Source organism: Macaca thibetana, chromosome 11, assembly GCF_024542745.1.
Source record: "Macaca thibetana thibetana isolate TM-01 chromosome 11, ASM2454274v1, whole genome shotgun sequence".
Lineage (NCBI taxonomy): Eukaryota > Metazoa > Chordata > Mammalia > Primates > Cercopithecidae > Macaca > Macaca thibetana.
This window is the reverse complement of record NC_065588.1, coordinates 6,575,422-6,603,091: the sequence shown is the minus strand read 5'-3', so window position 1 is coordinate 6,603,091 and position 27,670 is coordinate 6,575,422. Positions and strand designations below refer to the sequence as shown.

Sequence of the window (27,670 nt, the reverse complement as noted above, 5' to 3'; positions counted from 1 at the left end):
ACTGTGCCTGGCATCACATATTAATTTTTAGAGGACATAATTCAACCCATAACAATAGCCTTCAGTCTTTTTCCAGGACATTCTTATGGTTTTGTTGTTGTTAGTTCTTGAAATTCATGCTTTCTTACAGCTTCTATAGATTCCCCAGGTTTGATTTTGAAAGAGAGAGCCAGTGACCTGTATTAGCTAGTCATCTTGTCGGGAAACTGGATTCACACCCCTACCTAACTCCCCTTTTCTTATACCTCCCATCTTCTATTTCTCTTCATTATAGTTATCTCAAAATTTTGGCTTAAATCAGTAGAAGTAGACAGCGTTTACATCAGTAGGACTTTGTAAATATTGTTTATTACTGAGGCAAATGGTGTACTGTGGCATAACTTACGTTTCTTTCTTTTTTTTTTTTTTTTGTTGAGGTGGAGTCTCGCTCTGTCGCCCAGGCTGGAGTGCAGTGGCGCGATCTCGGCTCACTGCAAGCTCTGCCTCCCGGGTTCACACTATTCTCCTGCCTCAGCCTCCCGAGTAGCTGGGACTACAGGTGCCCGCCACCACACCTGGCTAATTTTTTTTTTTTGTATTTTGGTAGAGACAGGGTTTCACCGTGTTAGCCAGGATGGTCTCCATCTCCTCACCTCGTGATCCACCCGTCTCAGCCTCCCAAAGTGCTGGGATTACAGGCGTGAGCCACCGCGCCCGGCCATAACTTACATTTCTTATTTTAAACATCTTTATATAGACTGGGTGCCACGGCTCAAGCCTGTAATCCCAGCACTTTGGGAGGCCGAGGCAGGCGGATCACCTGAGCTCAGGAAGGAGTTCGAGACTGGTCAACATGGTGAGACCCTGTCTCTAATAAAAATACAAAAAATTAGTCAGGTATGGTGGCAGGTACCTGTAATCCCAGCTACTCGGGAGCCTAAGGCAGGAGAATTGCTTGAACCCAGGAGGTGGAGGTTACAGTGAGCTGAGATCACACCACTGCACTCCAGCCTGGGCAAGAAGAGTGAAACTCTGTCTAAATAAATAAATAAATAAATATCTTTATGGGTATGTGTGTGTGTGTTTTTTTTTTTTTTTTTTTTTTTTTTTTTGAGGCGGATCTCCCTCTGTCACCCAGGCTGGAGTGCAGTGAGATGTTCTTGTCTCACTGCAACCTCCGCCTCTTAGGTTCGAGAGATTCTCCTGCCTCAGCCTCCTGAGTAGCTGAGACTACAGGTGCCCACCACCATGCCCAGATAATTTTTGTACTTTTAGTAGAGATGGGGTTTCACCATGTTGGCCATGGTTGGCCAGGCTGGTCTTGAACTCCTCACCTCAGGTGATCCACCCTCCTTGGCCTCCCAAAATGCTGGGATTACAGGTGTGAGCCACTGCACCCAGCCAAAAATCTTTATATCTTTATTGCAATATAATTCTCACAACATACCATTCACTGTTTTTTGTTTTTTTTTTAATGTTTTTTTGAGATGGAGTCTCACTCTGCCACCCAGGCTGGAGTGCAGTGGTGTGATCACTGCTCACTGCAGCCTCCAACTCCTGGGCTCAAGTGACCCTCCCACTTTAGCCTCCCGAGTAGCTGGGACCACAGACATGCACCGCCACACCTGGCTAATTATTTTTATTTTTGATAGAGATAGGGTTTCATCATGTTGCCCAGGCTGATCTCGAACTCCTGAGCTTGGGTGATCACCCTTGGCCTCCCAAAGTTCTGGGATTACAGGCTTGAGGCATTGAGCATGGCCTCAATGGTTTTTAGTAATTTCACACCCTCACTGCAATCAATTTTAGAACATTTTCATCATCACCTCAAAGTGAAACCCCACACCCCTCAGCCTTACCCCCAATCCTCCTCTATGGATTTTTACCTATTCTGGATATTTCCTATAAATGGAATCATACAATATATGATCCTTTATGACTTCTTGCACTTAGCATAATGGTTTCAAGGTTCATACCTACGTTGTAGCCTTTTTTTTTTTTTTGGATAGTGGAGATGGGGTTTCACCATATTGGCCAGGTTCGTCTCAAACTCCTGACCTCAAATGATCCATTCCCCTCGGCCTCCCAAAGTCCTGGGATTACAGGTGTAAGCCACCAAGGCTGGCCTTTTTTGTACTTTTAGTAGAGACAGGGTTTCGCCACATTGGCCAGGCTGGTCTTGAACTCCCAACCTCAAGTGATCCACCCACCTCAGCCTCCCAAAGTGCTAGGATTACAGGTGTAAGCCACCATGCCTGGCCATTTTTAATTTTTTTTTTTTTTTTTTTGTAGAGACCAGGGTCTTGCTGTGTTGTCCAGGCTGGTCTCAAACTTCTGGGTTCAAGTGATCCTCCTGTCTGAGCCTCCCAAAATGCTGAGATTGCAGGCACGAGCCACTGTACCCAGCCTGTTGTAGCACGTATTAGTACATACTTCATTCCTTTTTATTGCTAAATAGTATTCCATTGTATGGATTTAACAGCTTAAATTTATTCTTCTATCAGGTGATGAACATTTGGGTTGTTTTCAGTTTTTTGGTGATTCTAAATAATGCTGTTATGAACATTTTTGTACAAGGTTTTATGTGGGCATGTATTTTCATTTCTCTTGGGTATATAATTAGAAGAGGAATTGCTGGGTCATATGGTAACTCTGTGTTTAACAGTTTAAACAACCGCCAGACTCTTTTCAAAATTAGAAATTCTGGCCAGGCACGATGGCTCATGCCTGTAATCCCAGCACCTTGGGAGGCTGAGGCTGGTAGATCACTTGAGGTCAGGATTTTAAGACCAGCATGGCCAACATGGTGAAAACCCGTCTCTACTAAAAATACAAAAATTAACCTGGCCTGGTAGCAGGCACCTGTAATCCCAGCTACTCAAGAGACTGAGGTAGAATTGCTTGATTGCTTGAACCTGGGAGGCGGAGGTTGCAGTGAGCCAAGAATGTGCCACTGCATTCTAGCCTGGGTGACAGAGTGAGACATTGTCTCGAAAAAAAAAAAAAAAGCCTCCCTTTCATGTATCTAGCTCTATTTGTATTCATATACCCCATCGGATCTGTGAAATACTTGATCATAGGTTAGATGTGATGGCTCATGCCTATAATCTCAGCTCTTTGGGTGGCCAAAGCAGGAGAATAGATTGAGCCCAGGAGTTTGAGACCAGCTTCAGCAATACAAAGAAACCTCGTCTCTATAAAAAAAATTAAAAAATTAGCTGAGCGTGATGGCACACACCTGTAGTCCCAATTACTCGGGAGGCTGAAGTAGGAGAATCACTTGAGCCCAGGAGGCAGACGTTGCAGTGAGCCAATATTGTACCACTGCACTCCAGCCGGCGTGACAAAGAAATACTTTGTCTTAAAAAACAAAAAACAAAACCCCAAAACCCAATCATATTTTTATTATTATTATTTTTGAGATAGAGTCTTGCTCTGTTGCCCAGCCTGGAGTGCAATGGCACAATCTTGGCTCACTGCAACCTCCGTCTCCCGGGTTAAAGTGATTCTCCTGCCTCCTGAGTAGCTGGTACTACCGGTGCCTGCCACCATGCCTGGCTAATTTTTGTATTTTTAATAGAGACGGAGTTTCACCATATTGGCCAGGCTGGTCTCAAACTCCTGACCTCAGATGATCTGCCAGCCTCAGCCTCCCAAGGTGCTGGGATTACAGGTGTGAGTCTTGTATTTATTGATTGATTAATTTATTTATTTGAGACAGAGTCTCGCTCTGTCGCCCAGGCTGGAGTGCAGTGGTGCGATCTCAGCTCACTGTAAGCTCTGCCTCCCGGGTTCACGCCATTCTCCTGCCTCAGCCTCCAGAGTAGCTGGGACTACAGGCGCCTGCCACCACGGCCCAGCTAATTTTTTGTATTTTTAGTAGAGATGGGGTTTCACCGTGTTAGCCAGGATGGTCTCCATCTCCTGACCTCTTGATCCACCCACCTCGGCCTCCCAAAGTGCTGGGATTACAGGCGTGAGCCACCACACTTGGCCGAGTCTTGTATTTATTTTATAATCAATCTCACACACACCTTTTTTTTCTCCCTCTCCCTCACATACCCTGTTTTCTCTTTTTAGACATTGGACTATTAATTAGACATTGGACTGTTTGGCTTAATTTTCTAATTTTCTTATTTCCTGTCTCCATCTCTGCTGGTTCTTGTTCTTGGTATCTTGTTTCTTATTTGTTTGGAATTTTTGACCACAATTTATTTTTCTTGAAACTGTATCTGTGGAAATTCCCTGAGGCCTAGATTAAAGATGAGTTCATCCACAAAGGATCTGCATTGCTTCTGCTGGGTTCTTGGTGTTACTGTCAATCCAAAACCACTTGACATTCTTGCTGTTTTCTTTTTAGGATCAACAAACAGTTCAGGCAGAAACACCACAGCCTGTGGTTATACCTTCTCTGCAAATATTTAAAAGAAAAAAAATAAAAGAACTCCAGTAGGCACCTAGGTTCCAGGCACCTAGGTTCCAGACAAATGACTTTCCATGGAGTGCCCTAGGGGCAGTTTGGGTTCTAGTATATTTTTAATTCATTCTTACATGAGGATATAGTCCTTTGGGGTTCTGACTTTATGGTAAGGGCTTTCTATTAGATTTCCAATCTTGGGTAAGCCCTGGGCTTTATTTCCTGTGCCACAGTGGTAGCCTGTGAGGTGCTATGCTCAAATTAAACTTGATAGCAAATACCCTCAAGGCAAAATAGTCTTTGGGACTCAGCAACTTCCCTGTTTACTGGCTTTCACTTAGTTTTTCGTGTTTAAATAGTCTTTAGTTTCAGGCCAACTCATAAATAGATTTTATCTATAGAAGAATAAAGAAGAATAAAATAGGAGGAATAACTCTATCTGATGCTTACTAATATATAGTTGCAGTAATCAAGACAGTCTGGTATTGGTGGGAGGACAGACACATAGATCGATGGCACTAATGAGAGAATGCAGAAATAGACCCCTACAAATACACATATCTGATTTTTTTTTTTTTTTTTTTTTTTTTTTGAGACCTAGTCTTGCTGTGTCGCCAGGCTGGAGTGCAGTAATGCAATCTCGGCTCACTGCAACCTCTGCCTCCCAGCGATTCTCCTGCCTCAGCCGACCAAGTAGCTGGGACTACGGGCACGCGCCACCACGCCCAGCTAATTTTTGTACTTTTAGTAGAGATGGGGTTTCACCATGTTGGCCAGGATAGTCTCAATCTCTTGTCCTCATGACCCACCTGCCTCGGCCTCCCAAAGTGCTGGGATTACAGGAGTGAGCCACTGCGCCTGGCCAACACATCTGATTTTTGACAAAGGTGCAAAAGCAATGCAACGGAGGAAGGATTGGTTTCTCAACGAATGGTCCTGGAGAGCAGTTGGATATTCATAGGCAAAAACATTTTTTTTTAAAATTGAACATCTATCTAAATAAACATCAGACCTTATTAAATTGGACCTTATCAAAGTTAAAAACTTTTGCTCTATAAGACTATTATAAAATATTATTTTTATTTATTTATTTTTTTTGAGATGGAGTTTCACTCTTGTTGCCTAGGCTGGAATGCAATGGTGCGATCTCAGCTCACTGCAACCTATACCTCCCCAGTTCAAGCAATTCTCCTGCCTCAACCTCCCAAGTGGCTGGGATTACAGGGACCTGCCACCACGCCTGGCTAATTTTTTGTATTTTTAGTAGAGATAGGGTTTCACCATATTGTCAGACTGGTCTCGAACTCCTGACCTCAGGTGATCCACCCGGCTCAGCCTCCCAAAGTGCTGGGAGCCGCTGGTGAGCCACTGCGCCCAGCCTATGTGGTTTTTTTTTTTTTTTTTTTTTTTTTTTTTTTTTTTTGAGACAGAGTCTCTCTGTCACCCATGCTGGAGTGCGGTGGTACAATCTCAGCTCAATGCAAACTCTGCCTCCTGGGATCAAGTGATTCTCCTGCTTCAGTCTCCCGAGTAGCTGGGATTACAGGCACCCACCACCACACCCGACTAATTTTTGTATTTTTAGTAGAGATGGGGTTTCACCATGTTGGCCAGGCTGATTTTGAACTCCTGACCTCAGGTGATCCACATGCCTCAACCTCCCAAAGTGCTAGGATTACAGGCATGAGCCATAGTGCCTGGCCAAGACTATGTGAAGAGGATTAAGAAACAAATGACAGACCTGGAGAAACCACAAATTGGACAAAGTACTTTTTTCTTTTTTTGAGACGCAGTCTGGCTCTGTTGCCCAGGCTGGAGTGCAGTGGCAAGATCTCGGCTCACTGCAGCCTCCGCCTCCCGGGTTCCAGTGATCCTCCTGCTTCAGTCTCCCGAGTAGCTGGGATACAGGTGCCCATGCCCAGCTAATTTTTGTATTTTTAGTAGAGACGGGATTTTGCTGTGTTAGCCAGGCCGTTCTCAAACTCCTGGCTTCAAGTGATCTGCCCTCCTTGGCCTCCCACATTGCTGGGATTACACATGTGAGTTACCGCGCCCGGCCCTTTTTCTTTTCTTTTGGCGATAGGGTCTCATTTTGTCATCCAGGTGGGAGTGCAGTGCGATGATCTCGGCTCACTACAACCTGAACATCTGGGCTCAAGCTATCCTTCCGCCTCAGGCCCCCAAGTAGCTGGGACTACAGGAGTGAGCCACGGCACCTGGCCCCATTCTTTCTGTCTTTGGGGGCTTATACATTTTTGCAAACTTTTCCAAATTGTCATTTTTTTTCCCCCTAACTAGCCATTTTGATGTGGTTTCAGGAGGAGAATGGGATAAACACATATGATGAATGCATTATGTTTCCAAGAGCAATTGTTTAAGGCTTTTCAGAAGACCTGTGACATTTGGATAGATAACTTTCGTGGATTTTTAGAGAATGGATGTGAAGGATGGCAAGACTGGAAGCAGAATGATATATCATTGATCTTAGGAGGCACTTGGTTTTTTTTTTTGCTGTTGTGTGTGTGTGTGTGTGTGTGTTTCATTTTAATATCTTCTAACTGGGATGTTTCACTTTAGCTATTAGTCAGACAGCAGTCAAACTATATTTGTCATACCTGCTCATGAGCATCAAAGCTTGCCAAATGGATGTCTGAGGCTTGGAAGAAAACTCTAGAGCCTGGAGAGGCACAGTCTTAGGAAATGCTGCATCACCAAAGCCCTTATGACATGCACAGAGGACTACATTGCGTAGAAATTCGTGGACATCCAAGACTGAGTCAAAAAAGTGAATCCCTAACAATCAGTTTCTGAATGTGAAGTTTTAGGGATAGTTACCATGTTATTGTTTTCTATTTCCCTTTTTATGCATGCACAAGAGTGAACTATGATAGAAATCGGTATGTATATAAATCTGTATTTTCAATAGATGTAAAGCAAAAATGCTAAATGGTAAGGAAAGCATTTGTCACAGATAATTTGCAACCTTTTTTTTTGAAACAGGGTCTTGCTTGTTGCCCAGGCCAGAGTGCAGTGGCCTGATCTCGGCTCACTGCAACCGCTGGCTCCCAGGTTCAAGCGATTCTCTTGTCTCGGCCTCCCCAGTAGCTGGGATTACAAGTGCCCGCCACCACGCCCGGCTAATTTTTGTATTCTTAGTAGAGACAGAGGTTTCGCCATGTTGGCCCGGCTGGTCTCGAACTCCTGAGCTCAGGTGATCTGCCTGACTCGGCCTCCCAAAGTGCTAGGATTACAGGTGTGAGCCACTGCGCCCCGCCATATAACCTTTTTTCTTAGTGGAACATAAAATAATGGTGAATTTTCCAACTGATAGAGTCCAGGAAACGGATAATAGTGAGCAGAGGGGAAATAACTACCGGAATACCAAGAAGGAAAAATCAGCTGGACTTGGCAGATAACTGGGGGAGAGGTAAAGGTGAAGGGGAGGCAATCTAGGATGGTTTCCAGGTTTCTGGTCTGGGCTACTGAGTCGATGTGGTAACCTGGACTGGAGCAGATTTGGGAGGGAGTTCAATTTAGGAAGGCTATGTTGAAAGAAACTGAGGAACGAAAGTTTCATGCTTGCTTTGGTGGGACTGAACCCCGCATCTGCTATCTGGCACCGGGAGCTTGTGGCTGTGTCTCGAAGCTCCCGCACCCTCAGAGCGTTAGTCAGAGGCGGGGCGGTAGGGGCGGAGCGAGGGCCAGGGCGGGGCACCAGGGCTGGGCACCAGGGCTGGGCGCGCCCCAGGGAGCCACCGCCTCCCGCGGAACGCGCGAGTCCGGGCACGGGGCGGGGCAGGGGCGGACACGGTCTTCAGTAACTGCCCAGCGATTGGTTGGGAGGCACCACAAACGCCTAATGAACTGCTGAAGCGCCCTCCGAAGGCACAGACCTCACCTCCACCCCGCCCCGTCCCTCCGCCAGACTGGAGCGCAAGCTATGGTTGCATTGATCACCGAAGGCTCCTCACAGCAACCGCTCCTTTCCGGAGTCGGATGAGAGGAGACTTGTGACTGGCAATTGGCAGGGACGGGGCGGGCTAGGCCTGTAGCGCTGGGCGACCGTCCTGGGCATGGATTGGGCCACGGGGTTGTCACCGTTATCCGGGAGGCGTGGTCAGCGCTAATAAAGGCGGGGGCCGGCGCGGCAGCTGCAGTAAGTTCCACCGCAGCTAGACCTCGGAGTGGTCGGCGCCAGGCGGAGCTCGTCAGTTCCGTCCACTTCAGCTGCAGCGTCCCCCGCCGGGTGTCTCGCCGCAGCCTCGGGAGAGGAACAGACCCTCACTCTCTCTGTCAGAAAAATGTGAGTTGACTCTGGTGTGGGAGGCTCGGCACCTCCTTGACAACTCTCACTCCAAGCTCCCGACTCTGCGGGACGGAAAATGGCGCATTGCAGCAGCTGCAGCAACGCGGGGAGTCACCACCGCGCGCCGCCTCCGGACCGGGCCACCCCCAGGGAGGGGGGCTAGCACCCCATTCTCGCACCAGCCACAGCTAGCACCCCACGGGCAGTGCAGGGGCACAGGGGTCCCGCAATCACTGCACCCTCTCCTGTCGTCTGAGTGGGGCCTCATTCTGGTTTTAGTATAGTGGAGACTCGGAGAGGGCGGGGGCTGGGGGTGGTGGATGGGGACAACTGGGCAAGGGACTCGAAAGGCATTTCTGCCATCTGGCTAAATAACTGCTTAGCGCTTCAGGAAAGACAGTCATGGGTGCAACTGCCAGTTGTTAACTTGGGTTGCCCTACAATCTCTGGATTTGTTTACCCCTCACCCAAAGTGTGATGTCTAGCCCCCCTCATGGCAGTGAGCAAAGTTCCAGAAACTTATCTGCCAGTTCTCTGGCACCAGGTGAGCAGCTCAGAAAGACTCAAGGGGTAGTGGGATAGTGGCCTGTCATCCCAAGCGGCTGTTCATGCCGACGCCGCTCGTATAAGAGACGTTTTTCTATCACCGAGTCTTATCAAATATTTGGGGAGAAATAGGGAGAGCGGAGCTTCCTCCTTTCCTCCAACACACACAGTTTAGTCTCCAGCAATCTTCAACATCACCCCCTTCACAAGATCCTGTGGGAAAACTACGGCTAAACAAATGAAGTACTTCTCTTTCAAGACCTCAATATGTCTAATACAGATTTTTTCTTTCTGATTCCTACCCTGGCCTGGTCCTAGATGTATTTATGTTGCTTCTATAAGTGACAAAAAAGGGAAAGATTTACTTGTGTTACATAAGGGTTGTAATTATCCCTAGATATTTTACTGCTGAATGTTTCCAACTCCCAACAAGTAGTAAGTGAAATTGGCCTTGCAAATACTTCATAGCCATTTCACCTTTTCTTTTGATTACTATGGTTTTAACCAGATATGAGTGTTCTATGCATTTTGGGCAAGCCGTAGAATTCCAGTTGTTTTCATTTTGGGGCGGGGGCCTCCAGATGGTATCCACGTGGGATGAACAGAAGGCAACGGAGAAATCCTGGTGGCTAGCGGGGCATCACGAGGTCTCTGACCTTAATCTTGTCATTGGTGCCACCATCCTGGACTGCTTCCAACCCTGGCTGCTACCTAGTCATTGAATTTTCTGCCTTAAGTCGAGAACTAGATTGCTTAGCTAGCTCAGTGGCAGGACAAGAGTCTTATGGCTCCCATGACTTTGTATCTATCTTTGCTTTACCTCCTTTGCACCTTAGAGGGAAATGGGAAAGTGATCCTTTAAGTGGAGAATGAGTCAGGTGTAATCTGCTACTATAGCCTCTCTGAGGAGTTATTCTTTATCTTTTTAGACTAAAAGAAATTCACTTAATCAAGGAGGAGGAGCTTCTGGGTATTAGTTCTATTAGTCAAATAGTTTCCTTTTTGGTGACTTTGTGATGGTTTCATTTTTGTTGCATTTACTCTTGGACTGCTCCTGTGAAGTATGTTTGGTGAGATTCTGCTTCTGTATGAGGAGTTCTTACTGTAATTTCTGTTCTCCATCAAATTTGAGAGATCTCCCCCCTGCCTGTGGGTGCTTCCTTGGCCAAGAACATCTCATGACTTAGGTTATACTTCCGGGAATTCTTTAGGAGGTGAGTTTAGCCTTCATGTTTTGGGACACGGAGAGGAGTTTGTCTTGAACACCACACACTGGCTTTGAGTGGTACAGAACGAGAGAACATTCTCTGTGTGTATAGTACAGTAAACCAAGATCTCTCTTTGGGATGTAAGTAACCAAGGGAGTCATCTGAGACTCTGTGCCAAATCCAGAAAAGGAAGGGACAGAATGTCTATAATGCATGCACATTGAGGACAATTTCTAGCATCTTTGCTTCCTGTCTATGCTCTTGGAACAGTTTCCATAACTAATGTAATTGCTTTGGGCCCCAGATTCTATCTAAGTGAAATCCCCATTTTCTCTGCCAAAAACAAAGCAAACAAACAGTCCTGACTCACTCCGCCTACATAGACTTTGCCTTTGGTGATTTTCTAAGCTGCCGTTATGGTAGCTCTGATTTCCTCATCTTGTGTGAAGCATAACCAATAACTGGGCATATAAACCAATAACCATAACCAATAACTTGAATGTAAAAAGGGGTGAACTGACAGACATTACAGCGTACAGCCTCCCTCCTGGCTGCTTGGCAGGATACAGCCTCCCTCCTGGCTCCCTTCACGGACTGGTGTTGAGTGTCTGCAGCTTTTCCAGGCACACGGTGTAAGCTGCCAGTGGATCTACCATTCTGGGGTCTGGAGGATGGTGACCTTCTTCTCATAGCTCCACTAGGCAGTGTTCCAGTAGGGACTCTGTATAGGGGCTCCAACCCCTCATTTCCCTTCTGTACTGCCCTAGCAGAGGTTCTCCATGAGGGCCCTGCCCCTGCAACAGACTTTTGCCTGGGCATCCAGGCGTTTCCATGCATCTTCTGAAATCTAGGCGGAGGTTCCCAAGCCTCAGTTCTTGACTTCTGTGCATCTGCAGGCTCAACACCATGTGGAAGCTGCCAAGGCTTGAGGCTTCCACCCTCTGAAGCCAGGGCCTGGGCTCTGCATTGGCCCCTTTCAGCTACAGCTGCAGTGGCTGGGACATAGGGAACCAAGTCCCTAGGCTGCACACAGCATGGGGACCCTGGGCCTGGCCCACAAAATCACCTTTTCCTCCTGGGCCTCCAGGCCTGTGATGGGAGGGGCTGCTGTGAAGGCCTCTGACATGGCCTAGAGACATTTTCCCCATGGTCTTAGGGGTTAACATTAGGTTCCTTGCTATTTATGCAAATTTCTGCAGCTGCCTTGAATTTCTCCTCAAAAAAGTATTTTTTTTTTTTCTTTTGTACTGCATCATCAGGCTGCACATTTTCTGAACTTTTATGCTCTGTTTTCCTCTTAAAATGAAATGCTTTTAACAACACCCAAGTCACCTTTCGAATGCTTTGCTGCTTAGAAATTTCTTCTGCCAGATACCCTAAATCATCTCTCTCAAGTTCAAAGTTCCACAAATTTCTAGGGCAGGGGCAAAATGCTGCTGGTGTCTTTGCTAAAGCATAACAAGAGTCACCTTTGCTTCAGTTCCCAACAAGTTCCTCATCTCCATCTGAGACCACCTCAGCCTGGACCTTATTGTTCATATCACTGACAGCATTTTTGTCAAAGCCATTCAACAAGTCTCTAGGCCATTCCAAACTTTCCCACATTTTCCTGTCTTCTTCTGAGCCCTCCAAACTGTCCCAACCTCTCCCTGTTACCCAGTTCCAAAGTTGCTTCCACATTTTTGGGTATCTTTTCAGCAATGTCCCACTCTACTGGTACAAATTTACTGTATTAGTCTGTTTTCATGCTGCTGATAAAGACATACCCAAGACTGGGAAGAAAAAGAGGTTTAATTGGACTTACAGTTCCGCATGGCTGGGAAGGCCTCAGAATCATGGCAGCAGGCAAAAGGCACTTCTTACATGGTGGCAGCAAGAGAAAATGAGGAAGAAGCAAAAGCAGAAACCCCTGATAAAACCATCAGATCTCATGAGACTTCATCACTATCACGAGAATAGCACGGGAAAGATGGGCCCCTTGATTCAGTTGCCTCCCTGAGTCCGTCCCACAACATGTGGGAATTCTGGGTGATACAATTCAAGTTGAGATTTGGGTGGGGACACAGCCAAACCATTATCAGTGGGGAAATGCCATGTAGGACAAGGCTAGCACATTTGTCCCTGTAGCCATCATGGCAGAGGACTTGTTTGAGTTGGGTCAAAGGATAGCCTCAGACAAGATCTCTTGATGCCATCCTGGACGTCCCTGAACCGCATCCAAATGTTGCTGCAGAGTCTTTCATCTTTTACTTTTTGCCTCTATGCTGCATCTCCCTATTTGAGATTGCCAAGGAGTAAGAATCCATTCTAATTTTGTATAGCCTAATCATAATTGTTTAAGTGGTTTGGGGTGAGGATGCATGTGAGTCCTTTCTTTTTTTTTTTTTTTTTTTTTTTTTAAGATGGAGTCTCGCTCTGTCACCCAGGCTGGAGTGCAGTGGTATGATCTCGGCTCACTGCAAGCTCTGCCTCCCAGGTTCACGCCATTCTCCTGCCTCAGCCTCCCGAGTAGCTGGGATTACAGGCGCCCGCCACCACGCCCACATAATTTTTTCTATTTTTCAGTAGAGACAGGGTTTCACTGTGTTAGCCAGGATGGTCTCAATCTCCTGACCTCGTGATCCGCCCACCTTGGCCTCCCAAAGTGCTGGGATTACAGGTGTGAGTCACCGCGCCCGGCCCTTTTTGTCTGGTTTTTTTTTTTAGAGATGGTGTCTTGCTATGACGCCCAGGCTGGCCTCGAACTCCTGGGCCAGGAGGATGCGGGGAGCACTTCAGCCTCCTGAGTAGCTGAGACTACAGGTGTGTGCTACCACGCACTGCTCCTTTCTTGTCTTGGTCACTTTGTGTACTCTGCCCATGTCTTTCCACAGGTCTGCTCCAGCTCAGCCACCTGCTGAAGGGACAGAAGGGACTGCCCCAGGTGGGGGTCCCCCTGGCCCTCCTCCTAACCTGACCAGTAACAGACGACTACAGCAAACCCAGGCACAAGTGGAGGAGGTAGGTAGATAGCTGTTTCTCTGAGAGTTTCCAACTCTAGGAGTTTGGAACAAAAGGGAACTTCTTATCTTTTCTCCTTTTTTTGTAGGAGAACAGTCAAAAAGGCCCCGAGAGGCAGAGCACCCTTTAGAGTTGCACAGGGCCAGACTTGTGATTCTCTGGTTGTTGTTCTTTCCTCTGTCTTTGGCAGGAAGCTTAGTAGCTTTGTTTCTGTGCCCTCCTCAGGTGGTAGACATCATACGTGTGAACGTGGACAAGGTCCTGGAGAGGGACCAGAAGCTGTCAGAGTTGGATGACCGAGCTGATGCCTTGCAGGCAGGAGCATCACAATTTGAGAGCAGTGCTGCAAAGCTAAAGAGGAAGTATTGGTGGAAAAACTGCAAGGTGAATTTTCTTGTCCCCTCCTCCATCTTTTCCTGGGCTTCCACTGGTAGAAGGCAAGAAAACCTTCAACTTCTACATTTCTTCCCTCTGATGGTGCAGTATCTCTCTGACCAGCATAATGCTTGAGAGGAAATCCGAAAAGCCTCCTTTTGAGATTGCATTACCCAGAATTGGCCACCAGGGTAGGCTAGAGTATTCGGAACCGCTATCAGGAAAAAAGTGATACCCTGAGGAGTTTGGAACGGTTAGTTAAGGAGCTTTTCCCCCATAGGAGTGGCCTGCAAAAATTTTCTCCTGTCTCATCCTCAGACACACCCAACATCAGCACAATGGCTCAGGTATATGTATATATACACACACACATTATATATATACACACACAATATATATATATACACACACATATATACACACACACATTATATATATACACACACATAATATATATATACACACATACACATATATACACACACACATATATACACACACACAAAATATGTATATACACACACATTATATGTACACATACACATTATATACACACATACAATATATATACACACACATAATATATATACACATACACACATAATATATATACACACACTATATATATACACACAATATATATACACATACACACATAATATATATGTACACACACAATATATATACACACACACTATATATATACATACACACATTATATATACACACACACATAATATATATATACACACACATAATATATACACACAATATATATATATACACACACACATATATACACACACACAATATGTATACACACACATAATATATATATACACATAATATGTATACACACAGATACACATAATATATATATACACACACACTTCATAATATATAAATATATATATACACACACACACACACACTCTTCTTTTTCTTTTAAATTAGCTTTCTCAGGTTGAAATATATGTTTTTAAATGACTGCAACTTTTGGGAATGAGCTGAACACTTCACAGTGAAAACTGAACCAATTGGTTAAATATCCAGAGTCTGTATCTCTATTGGAATGCCTTCTAAAGCCCCAAGACACCAGGAACCAAGCAAAGAGGAGCTCAGTGCAGGTCCTGTGATGAATCTGAAAAGCTACAGACGTACTGAGGTTATGATCCCCTGGGAAGCAGAAGGGTAGGGCCTCTCTAAGAAGCCTGCAGTCTCCTGGGTGATGAGTGTTTTTTCCACTGTCCTGAGGGTGGAGGGAATTCTGTTTCCCACTAGAGATATGGTTCTTTTCCTCATTCCTGAAATTCAAGGGCTCATTTTTTGTCCATGTTTCCTCAGATGATGATCATGCTGGGAGCCATCTGTGCCATCATCGTGGTAGTTATTGTAAGTAAGTATCGCTGAGGTTGCTGGTGGGTTGAAGAGGTGGGAAGGTCCTGGAGTCTTCTCCCTGCCTGCCTGCCTGCCTGCCTGGGGAGTGGGGCTGCTCTGACTGAGGTATGGAGACCGCTGCTATGGGATCGTCACTTGGTTCGGGAGGGGGGAAGGGCAGAGACAAGGGATTTCTTTGATGGACAAGGCTTCCCCCTGCAAGGCATTGCAGGGAGATGGTGCCTCCTGTTCTGAAGAAGTAGGGCTATGCTGTGTGTCACTGGCTTGGGTTGGAGGGACATCGTGGGGATGGGGCACTTAACAATGGAAAGACCTGAATGTCCAGTAACTTGGTGTAATTTGCCCTCTTGTTTTCTCCTGTCTCTTTCTCTTTTCCGTCTGGGACTTCCTGATTCCTGTGTCCAGTCTACTTTTTTACTTGAGAATGTGCCACCCCTTCCCTGTTCTCCATTGCCATCCACACTCATGTCCTCTCCCCTCTGTTTGCTCTCTCAACACACGTCCCCACCCACCGTCCTCCATTCCAGCCCAGGCTTCTCCATCACCCATTCCTCCTTTTGCGTTGCGTTCATTTGCACTCTGTCCCTCGACAGTAGAAATGCTGCTCGTGGTGCAATCTAAGTCACTACCTGAAGAGCAACAGCTGGCGCCTCCTCCCCGCGCGCTTCTTCTGTACTCTCAAGTTCCCCCAAAGCCCCAGAGAGTTGGAGGCCACGGGAAGGGGCAGGGAGGGGAGTAGCTGAGGCGAAGTACCCGTGAAGCTGCCCAGACTTGGGAGGAGAAGAGTATCGGTGCCCATGATGTCTCCTAGAAAACCTGGTTACTGGCAGGGGCTAGAGAGGGACTGGGAAGATGGCAGCTCACTCAGTGCTGCCTGGTCATGTGGAGCCTTCCCTCCTGAGCCAGGCCTGGAGAGGGTCCTGGCGGTGGACCAAAGTCCAACTTGGTTTCAGTGCAGCATGCTTTTTGAAAGTAAAACTTGCTTTTTGTAGTTATTTCTAATCTGTTCGTCCAGGATTTTCTATGTCTTTGGGGATCTTACAACTTTACTTTGTTCTCCAGAGGCCTGGAGAACACTTATGGATTGTGAAAATAGCAGGACTTGTTTCCATCCTAGAAGCAGTCCCATGTGCTTCTAACTGGAAGGAGCTTTCTCTTCTTTACATTTTCTACAGCATTCCGTATGAGGGCACCAAATAAATTCATCTAGCCAGTAGTTTTATCTAGCCAAATAATTTCACCTAGCTCCCAGTTAATTGTTGGCATAAAGAGAGAGATTGCCTATTAGTTATAGAGAAACAGTGAGTCAAGTGCTTGATTTGAAAGTAACAAGCTCAGAGGAAGCCACTCCTTGCCCTCGTTAAAGAGGGTCCCGTTCCTCTCTTCCTGTTGATGAAGGGGTGTGAGGGTGTTAGAAGTGTGAGATCTTTGGATACCCATGGAATCTCTTCCTCCACACCACCCGTGCCCTTGCCAAAGACAGGGATGAGGCAAGAGGTCCTTCCTGAGGCCCTGCTGATCCTCAGGATGCAGAGAAGTCGTGTAGACCCACCAGCCCCACCTTGCGGGGAGGCGTGCCAGCCTGTGACAGGTGTCGTTGTGTATTGCTGTGCTGTCACGGCGCCTTCTCCTTGAGAACCGCCTGTCTGTTCTTCCTGCAGTATGTTCCCCTTCGAACCACCCTTACCTGTCTGAATTCTACTTTGCCTCCTTTCTCTTCCTCCTCTTTGCATGGTTTATGTGTATAGACAGTGGAACCTGAGGATGGGATCTGCTCAGCCTATCTTCAGGGCAATTGCTGAGCTTCAGGATGGGTTATTAATGTGGGATAAACCCAGGTGCAAGGGGAGGAGGACAGGCTGGGAACAGAGTGGGGAATACCCATAGCCCTTTATTCCTTCCTCCCTCAGTCCACGAACAGGAAGAGGGTGAGGCCATGCTGGGCAGGGTCTGGATGCCCACTTTCCATGCAGCAGCATTTCATTGCACAAAACCATCCTTCCTTTCCCTTCGCCCTTGTTTCCCATATTCCCTTCGTCCTGCCCCAGGGCGGGACTGAAGAGCTGGAAGAAAGCAGTCAGTACCCTCCCAACGGCCCCCCTCGAAGGTCTCCACTCTCCTCTGGGCTCCTCCTTGCCTAATGCAGGGGGTCACCGCTGGAGAAGAACCACCACTGTCCTCGATGTGTCCCAAGCCTGGAGCAAATCGGTCCTCTTGGCTCTCCCAGCCCTATTACAGAAATCATTCCTGGGTTTCTGTCCCTCTGAGGCTCACCAGGTGTAGTTGGCTTTGTTCTTTGGGGGTATTAGCCCTTCTACTTTCTTTCTCACCCACCCTGTACCCTCTTCTGTGTGTCTTTGCTATCTCCCTTCCCTCCCACCACTCATGTGCATGAGCAAATGTGCAACTAAACCCTGGGACTTTGCAGTCAAATGAAGCTGAGCTTCCCACATCCCCTTCTTTGGTTTGCCATGAGACGATGTGGGGTTTCCACTGTGTGTCTGTCATCACCTCTTTGTCTTTTTTTCCTAACCCTGATCTCATACTTGTATAGAGTAATAACAACAGTTGTACTTCCACCAAAGGCATGTGGCATATTTACCAATTTCATGTATTCTGAACAAAGGCAAAAAATACAAATTCCTACCACTAAACTGGCTTGGTTGTTGTTTGGGTGGGAGTAGTTGGGGGGTTTGGGGGGAAGGGTGTCGTTTCTTTCTCGTAGTCTCATGTCACTTCAGGTCAGCTGGGCTGGCTTACATGTGCTGCACGGTCTTCCTGGAGATGGGAGGTCTGTGCGTCAGCACAGGAAGTGGTCTCCCAGCGTTCAGCCTGAAGCAGCCCAACTCTTGTAGGTGCTGGTGAGAGGAAGTGAGGACAGGAAGTTGCGTGGGCATCTCACACTAGCAAACAAGCGCAGGTTCCCTCAGGCCTCTTCTATCTGCCTCCTGTGCTCCTTCCTAGGTCCTTGGCCTGCTTGTCCTGTCCCAGAGGATGTGCCCAGATAAGGCTGTCAGTGAACACCTCCTTACCCCCTTTTCCCCATCATCCTCACATACAGTTTTGGTATGCTGAGTTCCACTGTATTGACCAGGCACATTTTAGAAATGAATAAAAGGAGAAATCTCTCCCTTGCAGCTGAGGGAGTGAGGCATTTGCAGGTATCCTGAAACTCCCAGCAGTTATCCGAAGGAGCAGAACCCTAATTGCAGCAGAGATGCAACTGAGATGGAGCCCGGGGGTGCCTCTGAGGGCCTTTGTTCCCTACCTTAAACACTTTGCAAGTTAGAGCCGCTAGGCTTGGGGACAGGGCTCAGTTGGGACCAGTGTGGAGGAAGACAGGAAAGTGGAACTGCTTGGTCACAGCAGACACAAGGGGCTTTTATTTTGACAGAGCCGAGTTTGGGAGGGGTAGCCCAGCCCCAGCCCGTGCCTCATTGTCCCTCACTTGTTCCTTCTCCATTTCTTCCAGCTTTGTTTTCCTACCACCACACCACCAACCTGGCTCTTTAGTCTTAACCTCCATCTGGACATTCTGCCTTCTTCTTGTCCCCTCACTTCTTCCTGTTCTCCGCCTTGGTGCATGAGCCCAGGGTGCACAGTGAAGGAAGGCAGAGGCCTATGCAGAGCCAGGCCCAGTGACCCGTGAGCTGGTACCACCTTCATGCCTTTTTAGCTCTGCGACTTGACTTAGAGTCCTTCTGGGAGCACATGACTGCTCTTTCTTTCTACTCTGAGGCAGGAGAGTGGCTACCCAGAGTGCCTTAGAGTCTTGACAGACCTTAGGGAGGTAGCTAGGAGAAAACAAGAGGGAACACGACTGGTTTCATTTTCATTTAGGGCAAACTCAAAAGCAGGAGGCTGTGATGGGTGGGTGGCTGGAGCTTGGGGCATCTGGACTTCCACCCTGGTCTGGGTGGGGAGGTGGTTAGAGTGGGTGAGGTGGGCCAGGTCCAGAGCCAAGGGCAACCAGGGTCTTACCTTGGCGTCTCTGAAGCCCCAGGAACAACAGTGCAAGAAGGAAGAGGCTGCTGGCAACGATGACTCCCAAGGCTGTTCTCTGCTCTGTAGGTGAGAACAACATGGGCGGGGATTATCGTGTGCAGGAATCATGAGCTGAGCCCTCACCTGCAGTGTCCACCCCAGGGAGGAGGAGCTAAGGAGTGTGTGTGTGAGTCCCTGGTTGAGGAGCCTGGAACAAGGCACCCAGCAGCATTTGTACTTATTCATAAGGTTGCTGGATACTCGTGGGTTACTCCACACAGAATTCTCTACCTCTTCTCACCTAAGGACGAGTTTTTAAAAATTGCTTTGCAAGTGAGATTTAGGTTGGTTTATTTGTTAAGAGTTAACTTGCCTGGACACAGTGGCTCATGCCTGTAATCCCAGAAATTTGGGAGGCTGAGATGGGTGGATGGCTTGAGCTCAGGAGTTCAAGACCAGCCTTGGCAACATGGTGAAACCCTGTCTCTACCAAAAATACAAAAAATTAGCTGGGCGTGTTGGTGTGTGCCTGTGGTCCCAGCTACTCGGGAGGCTGAGGTGGGAGGATCACGAGCCTGGGAGGCAGAGGTTGCAGTGAGTCGAGATTGTGCCACTGCACTCGAGCCTGGGCGACAGAGTGAAACCCTATCTCAAAACAAAATAAAACAAAGCAAAACAAAATAAAAACAACCTGTTAACTGGGATTTTGTAAATAGTTGGGGAATGATGTGAGCTGAGGTGAAACCTCAGTTTTGGGGAAGTTCACAGTCTAATGAGCGACCAAATGCCCAGTGCTCCTGGATGTTTCCATTTTGAGTTGCGGGTTCTTTCCTGTCCCTTTCCTGTTTAAAACCTTTCAACAGGCAGGGTGCGGTGGCTCATGCCTGTAATCCCAGCACTTTGGGAAGCCGAGGCGGACAGATCATTTGAGGTCAGGAGATCGAGATCAGCCTGGCCATCATGGTGAAACCCCATCTCTACTAAAAACACAAAATTAGCCAGGCTTGGTGGTGCATGCCTGTAATCCCATCTACTTGGGAGGCTGAGGCAGGAGGATGGCCTTGAACCCAGGATGTGGAGGTTGCAGTGATCTGAGATCGTACCACTGCACTCCAGCCTGGGGAACAGAGCAACATTCTGTATCAAATAAATAAAATGAAATAAATAAATAAATAAATAAATAAATAAATAAATAAAACCTTTCAACAGCATGCTATGGCTCTCAGGAATTTCCATCTTGAAGGCCCAGTGAGATCTACAGGGTTTAATTAAGCCCGTAAGGGGAATCCGGTTGCCTGTTTTTCACATTCTCTCTTTACCATTGATTGATAGGTGACCTTGGGCAAATTCATTGACATCTGCAAGTGCCAGTTTACTCACCTGTAAAATGGGAGTCATAATCCATAAAATCATACATTTAAGTGTTTTCTACAGTGCTTGATTCATGTAAATGCTCAATAAATAGAATTACCTCCGAATCTTCAGAGCCACTTTCCCTTTTTCCCATGTACCCTAGGCTTTAGCTGTGCTGAGTTACTTGCAATTCTCCAAAGTTTCTTTAGGCTGTTGTATGATTTGGCTTTCATATATGCTATTGTTTCTATCTTGAGTTTCCCTTCCCTCTAAGCTAGTTAACTTGGCTCAAATGTCATCTTCTCTGCCTACTTAGTCTTGTCTCTGTCACTGGACTGATCTCCTGGAGGGCATGATGAGGAATTACTCATCTGGGATCTCCAGCCTTAAGCACATTGCCTGGCCCCCTGGAGGCTGGAGTATAATGAAGTCTCAGGGGATGTGTGGTAGAAGCTGTGGCAGCTGCCACCTTGGGAAAGACAACCAGGAGCTGAGGCAGCAGCATGAAGCTAGGGCTGTGAACAAAGTGGATGGGCAGCAGAACAAGGCCATAGATGAGCTGGGGCAGGAGAGCCATGAGCCCTAGTGTGGAGGTGGGGAAAGGGAGGACACTCCCAGTACCTGGTGGGACAACCTGGGTGCTGGCCCCAAGGGGCTCCTCCAGAGAGATGTGGGTGACCTGGCAGGTGTAAGTGGCACCTGCAGAGCCAGGTTCTGCGATGAGAGAGGAGGAGATGCTGTAGGTGCCTGCCACGCTTTGCCTGAGGCTGGAAAAGGAGGCACCAGAGACTTGGACTGGGGATCCGCCCAGCTCCTGTCGGGTCCACGTCACTGCCACATCCAGAGGATAATAGCCAGCAATGTCACAGATGAGGGTGGGCAGCAGAGCTTCGTTTGCCAAGCTCAGTCGTACTTTGGGGGAAGCTGGAGAAAGAATGAGGAATAAGATTACACATGGATCTAACTGGGGACAGCGGAAGAGCCTGAGGCCTTTTCTTCCTGCCAGGATGAGAGTAGATTGTGGAGGCTAAAGTGTCCCTTGGTGGTGTACCAAGGCGAGGGTGTGTGCAGGGCCCACCTGGATGCAGGCCGTAAGTGGGGGCGGGGGGGGGTTACATTTTCCAGAAAAGTGATAGTTGTAAAGCCAACTAAAGGTTGGCTGGCTTCTTACCGTCATTCTAAGCCAGATATATATATTTTTAAGATGATGTCTTGCTCTGTTGCCCAGGCTGGAGTGCAGTGGCATCTCAGCTCACTGCAACCTCTGCCTCCTGGGTTCAAGCAATTCGTCTGCCTCAGCCTCCTGAGTAGCTGGGACTACAGGCGTGCACCACCACGCCTGGCTATTTTTTGTATTTTTAGTAGAGATGGAGTTTCACCATATTGACCAGGCTGGTGTCAAACTCCTGACCTCGTGATCTGCCTGCCTTGGCCTCCCAAAGTGCTGGGATTATAGGCGTGAGCCACCGCGCCCAGCCTCTACGCCAGAGATTTTAAAGGATAGCAGTGATAATGGTCAGAACCGCTTCCACTGCCCTGCCTTGGTTTGCTGCTGCTGCCATTCAGGATGTGGTCCAAAAGGACTGGGGTGATGGAGACAGCCGGCCACAGCAGGGCAGCAGGATCCTGGACTGGAAATCTCTTGGTGGAATTATCCTGGAGTCCAGCGGGACTCCTTATCTGATGCCATCTGTGCTTCCGCGGTGAAGATGGCATGTAAGTGGTGGGACTGAAGCCTGCTTCTCAGGAAAGCACTCTTGCATTTGGGTCCCAGTCTGAAAACGCTCCCAGTGGACATGTTATATCCCCTTCCCTGGGATAACCATGTCCTGGCCTCACCTTGGATGTTGAGCTGGATGATCTGCTGAGTTCGGTACAGAGAGGTGGTGATCTGACAAACGTAGGTCCCCTCGTCCTGTATAGTGAGGCTGGGCAGGGTGAGGGAGGCATCCCTGGCCATGCCCAGCTGCTCAGGCTCCAGGGTAGCGCCCTTCCGCACAGCCTGCCCCTGCCCTGTGGTCCAGCTGTACACCAGCTGACCCCTGCCCTTGTGCTGCAGCCGCCACTCCACACTGATGAGGTCCAAGCCTGGTGCCATGGAGAAGCCACAGTCCAAGGAGGCTGAGGACCCCAGCAGGAAGGTCAGGGATTGAGTCTGTGTCGTCACCTGGAACTCCACTGTGAAGAGGAAAACAGGGGTGATTTGTGGGCTACTTCCTCCTTGAGGTCACCTGATCTCCAAGCTGTGGGCATGTTGTGTGGCATACACCTGCCTCTTCTTCCGTGCCTGACAGGCCAGATGAGCTTATTTTCCATCACACGGAACCACAAAGAAATGGGGCTCTGGAAAGGCAGCATGGTGCGCATGATGGCCATCACCATTTTGGGATCACTTACCCTAGGATAATTTAGTGAAAGCTATAGATCTCTCACCAGGAAAAATACACATACAAAATTAAGAGTTACCATCAATCTTCAGGTAAGTACTACTAGAGTAGCAGAAAAAGCTCTGAAACCCTGGTGTTCCACTTACTGGCTCTGTGACCTTTGACAAGTCACTTGGTGTTACCAAGCTCACCTACTTAAGCAAGGATGCTGTGAAGACTAGGAACAAGAGTTTAAAAAGCACGCGGTGGCTGGGCGCGGTGGCTCACGCCTGTAATCCCAGCACTTTGGGAGGCCAAGGTGGGTGGATCACCTGAGGTCAGGAGTTTGAGACCAGCCTGGCCAACATGGTAAAACCCTGTCTCTACTAAAAATACAAAAATTAGCCGGGCATCATGGCAGGTGCCTGTAATTTGAGCTACTCGAGAGGCTGAGGCAGGAGAATTGCTTGAATCTGGGAGGTGGAGGTTGCAGTGAGCCGAGATTGCACCATTGCACTCCAGCCTGGGTGACAAGAGTGAAACTCCATCTCAAAAAAATGTAAAAAAAAAAAAAAAAGTATGAGTTATTAGGAAGCTGAGGCGGGTGGATCACCTGAGGCCAGGAGTTCCAGAACAACCTTACCAACATAGAGAAACACCGTATCTACTAATAATACAAAAATTAGCTGGGTGTGGTGGCACATGCATGTAATCCCAGCTACTTGGGCGGCTCAGGCAGGAGAATCACTTGAACCCAGGAGGTGGAGGTTGCGGTGAGCCAAGATCAAGCCATTGCACTCCTGCCTGGGCAATAAGCGAAACTCCATCTCGATTAAAAAAAAAAAAAACATGTGGTAGTAGTATCTGTGCCAAACATGCTTAACCTAAATCCAGTCATGAGGAAAACAATCAGACAAATCTAAATGGTGGGATACTCTACAAGACCACTAGCCTGGACCCTTCAAAAATGTCAATTCTGTGAAAGATGTTCTAGATTAAAATAGGGAACAGCACAACTAAATGCACTGCATGATTCTTGTTTGAATTGTGTACTTAGAAAAAGAAAGCAGTAAAAAAACATATTGGGACAAGTGGAGAAATTTGAATTTGGAGACATTTAATTATTATTATTATTATTATTATTATTATTATTTTTTTTTTTTTTTTTGAGACAGAGTCTCGCTCTGTCACCCGGGCTGGAGTGCAGTGGCCGGATCTCAGCTCACTGCAAGCTCCGCCTCCTGGGTTTACGCCATTCTCCTGCCTCAGCCTCCCGAGTAGCTGGGACTACAGGTGCCCGCCACCTCACCCAGCTAGTTTTTTGTATTTTTTTAGTAGAGACGGGGTTTCACCATGTTAGCCAGGATGGTCTCGATCTCCTGACCTCGTGATCCGCCCGCCTCGGCCTCCCAAAGTGCTGGGATTACAGGCTTGAGCCACCGCGCCCGGCCTTTAATTATTTTTTTAAGAGAAGGGTCTCAGGCTGGGCACAGTGGCTCACGCCTGTAATCCCAACACTTTGGAAGGCCGAGGTGGGTGGATCACCTGAGATTAGGAGTTCAAGACCAGCCTGGCCAATATGGTGAAACCCATCTCTACTAAAAATACAAAAATTAGCTGGTGTAGTGGCGTGCGTCTGTAATCCTAGCTACTTGGGAGACTGAGGCACAAGAATCACTTGAACCTGGGAGGCAGAGGTTGCAGTGAGCCGAGATCGCGCCACTGCACTCCAGCCTGGGAGACAGAATGAGACTCTGTTAAAAAAAAAAAAAAAAAAAAAAAAGAGAGAGAGAGAGACAGGATCTCGCTATGTTGCCCAGGCAGGACTCAAACTCCTGGGCTCAAGCCATTGTCCTGCCTCAGCCTCCTGAGTAGCTGGACTACAGGTGTGCATCACCATGCCCTGAACTTTATAGTTGAGACTATCATTGTATCAATTAAAAAGTATCTAAAAGGATGAAGATCCGTGGCATACTAGGCAGTGGTGTCGGGGGATAGGGACAGTCTGCCCTGGCAGGGAGGAGTATTTTATCACTGATAATATTCAGAATTGTCAATGTCAGGAGATGGTGAGACTATAAAGCCATCTGACTTTTAGCCAATTTTATTATTGTTCTGAAATATTTTACACTCTGCACTCCCTTATTGCCTGCACCATGGGTAGACTACTCCCCCACTTTGGTTTGTTTCTGACATGATGGTTTTGTAACTATGAAGGATTACGTCCTTGTCCTTCGCTGTAAACTAATACATGCTATGGATGGGAGCATTTGGGGTTCAAGTGTTGCCTTCTGCAACTTACTCTCAGTTCAGAGGAAAATACACACATACACATATACACACACAGGGAGTCAGGGGGAGAGAGAATGTGGCAAATTGGTGACAATTGGTGGATCGAGGTGTAGGGTATGTAGGTGTTCATTATATTATAATTTCACCTTTTTTTGTAGGTTTGGAATAAAAAGAGAGAAATATCTACCCATGCCAGGAGTGTGGTAGACACTGGACAGCTGCGAGGACCTTTTCTTTCTAATGTGGCAGATGAGATTTAGGTGGGACCACAGAGAGGTTAGAGTGTTTTAGGGTTTTCCAAGGATAGGAGGGTTGCCCCCTAATTTTCTCTGGACTTGGTTGTCTCTTCTTGGAGACACAAAGAAGCGGGGCACAGAGTCTTGGATTAATGGGCTCTGGGGAACCCTGTCATCATGTTGTCAATTTGTTGTGCCCTCGAGGATGTGCGGAGCTGGAGAGGGCAAGTACTGGGTTTACTAATAAGATAATGAACAAACGATGCATCCCTGAGCTTTACCCCTAAAGCACCAGACCAGGCTAGCCTTTCACTGGGAGAAAACCGGGTTTTGGCTCAATAAGACTACAGTGGACAGCGCCCATGAGCAGAATAGCATCATGTGTCTTATTTCCTCATGGCAGCCCAGTGAGATGAGAATGATCTCCATTTTGGAAATAACACACAGGTTGTCTGTGTGCTTGCACCTTCAGGTAGGGGCTTCGAAGCATTCTCTTGTGGACTCAGGGTTTTTTTTTGTTTGTTTTGTTTTTTGAGATGGAGTCTCGCTCAGCTGCCCAGGCTGGAGTGCAGTGGTGCGATCATGGCTCACTGCAACCACCGTCTCCCAGGTTCAAGTGATTCTCCCATTTCAGTCTCCTAAGTAGCTGGGATTACAGGCACCTGCCATCATGCCTGGCTAATTTTTGTATTTTAATAGAGAGGAGGTTTCACCATGTTGGCCAGGCTGGTCTTGAACTCCTGACCTCAGGTGATCCACCTGCCTCGGCCTCCCAAGGTGCTAGGATTACAGGCGTGAGCCACCGCACCCGGCCTGACTCAGGGGTTTTTAGGAAGAAAGGACCAAGGCCTAGGGATGCCCTGAGGTGACCAATGTGGATGGAGGTGGATTTGTTCCCTTCCTTCTCCTTCTGTCCCCCATATCTTACCACTTTAGAAAAGCAAAACTTTATATGACTTGCTTTTCATTTTCTTTCTTTCTTTCTTCCTTTTTTTTGAGATGGAGTTTCCCTCTTGTTGCCCAGGTTGAAGTGCTATGGCACGATCTTGGCTCACTGCAACCTTGGCATTCTGGGTTCAAGCAATTCTCCTGCCTCAGCCTCCCCAGTAGCTGGGATTACAGGCACCCGCCACCCTGCCCGGCTAATTTTGGTATTAGTAGAGACAAGGTTTCACCATGTTGGCCAGGCCGGTCTTGAACTCCTAACCTTAGGTGATCCACTGGCCTCGGTATCCCAAAGTTCTGGGATTACAGGCATGAACCACCACGCCTGGCCTTGCTTTTCATTTCCTTACCTGCAGTTCGCACAGTCCCCTGGGGGCTCAGGGGCAAGTTCAGCGTCGGATGCCAGAAAGCATCATTCTTGGCATCTATGGGAGTCTTCATCACCATGGAGATGCTAGGTCCTCCTCCGGAGACCTGCACGTTGGCCATGAAGCAAGCTGCTGTCTCCACAGTGGTCTCTCTCGTCTGGAGAAAGTAGTGGGAGATCTCACAGGTCACCTCCTTCCCGCTGCAGTCAGCATGGAGCAAGGCCTCCGCCTGGGGAATCTGGACCAGGTCCACTGGGGAGAAGCGGGGCACACACGGAGGGCAAATTGGGGTGAGAACACCAGGGCCAATGGGAGGCAGTATGTGTGGCTGTAATCCGGACCTGGGCTGTCCTGGTGGAGGGAGCCCGGGAGGACCAAGGACACAGGTGGAAGGATTTTACCTGAGGCCTCGAAGATATCAGTTGGGTCATCTTGGGCCAGCGTGCCCCCTTGGAAGTCGGTGAAGTCCTCCAGGGAGCCATCGTCCAGCACTGGCACCTGCTTTAGCACGAGGGAGGCCCTCGCCCTGTCCTCACTGCTGGCGAGAGCTCCACGGTGCCCGCCGTCCTTCGCCAGGAAGCAGTCTAGGACCACGTCCACTGCCCGCCACTGTGTTTCTGCTGTGTGGGGCTCTGCAGACAAAGGCTGGGGTGAGCACCCCCTTCCCCAGAAAGCTACTCCACACTTGCTTCCTGCCCCCACCCCCAAACTGTGGAGTCAGCAAAGGGTAAAAGTTGCCCTCCAAGATCCTAGCTGTCTCTGTGTCCCTCTATTCTCCTGTCGTCCCCCAAACCAGTTTTCTGGAGAGCACCTGCTAGTCCAGGCAAATACTTCTTGGTGTGGGTTACAGTCCTGGATTTGCCTTGCTTAGAGGAGTTTATACTTGCATTTCCAACT

General features: G+C 48.0%; 2 protein-coding genes across 4 annotated transcripts in view; one reads left to right on the top strand and one right to left on the bottom strand.

Moving 5' to 3' along the window:
- Positions 1-8,246: 8,246 nt before the first annotated feature.
- VAMP1 (vesicle associated membrane protein 1) lies at positions 8,247-17,878 on the top strand. The gene is made up of 5 exons (XM_050747542.1): positions 8,247-8,699; positions 13,330-13,456; positions 13,682-13,840; positions 15,176-15,227; positions 15,635-17,878. Coding segments are annotated over exons 1-5 (357 nt in total). The 5' UTR covers positions 8,247-8,697; the 3' UTR covers positions 15,652-17,878.
- Positions 17,801-27,670, bottom strand: part of TAPBPL (TAP binding protein like) — an 11,221-nt gene continuing 1,351 nt past the window's right edge. Inside the window, exons 2-7 of one of the 3 annotated variants that reach the window (XM_050747450.1) lie at positions 27,175-27,405; positions 26,756-27,025; positions 22,406-22,744; positions 21,188-21,490; positions 19,211-19,294; positions 17,801-18,087 (exon numbers count right to left, since the gene is read on the bottom strand). In XM_050747450.1, coding sequence (XP_050603407.1) covers positions 17,972-18,087; positions 19,211-19,294; positions 21,188-21,490; positions 22,406-22,744; positions 26,756-27,025; positions 27,175-27,405 — 1,343 coding nt within the window. In that variant the 3' untranslated portion in view covers positions 17,801-17,971. Of the gene's footprint in view, positions 18,088-18,134; positions 18,212-18,944; positions 19,024-19,210; positions 19,295-21,187; positions 21,491-22,405; positions 22,745-26,755; positions 27,026-27,174; positions 27,406-27,670 lie in introns of those variants that run through there. The other 2 variants (XM_050747451.1, XM_050747452.1) reach the window with 2 other exon arrangements.

Excerpts from the sequence above, each read along its gene's own strand:
- VAMP1 (XM_050747542.1), top strand. Across the intron at positions 13,457-13,681 it reads CCCAGGCACAAGTGGAGGAG|GTGGTAGACATCATACGTGT; the intron begins GTAGGTAGATAG and ends TGCCCTCCTCAG. Across the intron at positions 13,841-15,175 it reads ATTGGTGGAAAAACTGCAAG|ATGATGATCATGCTGGGAGC; the intron begins GTGAATTTTCTT and ends ATGTTTCCTCAG.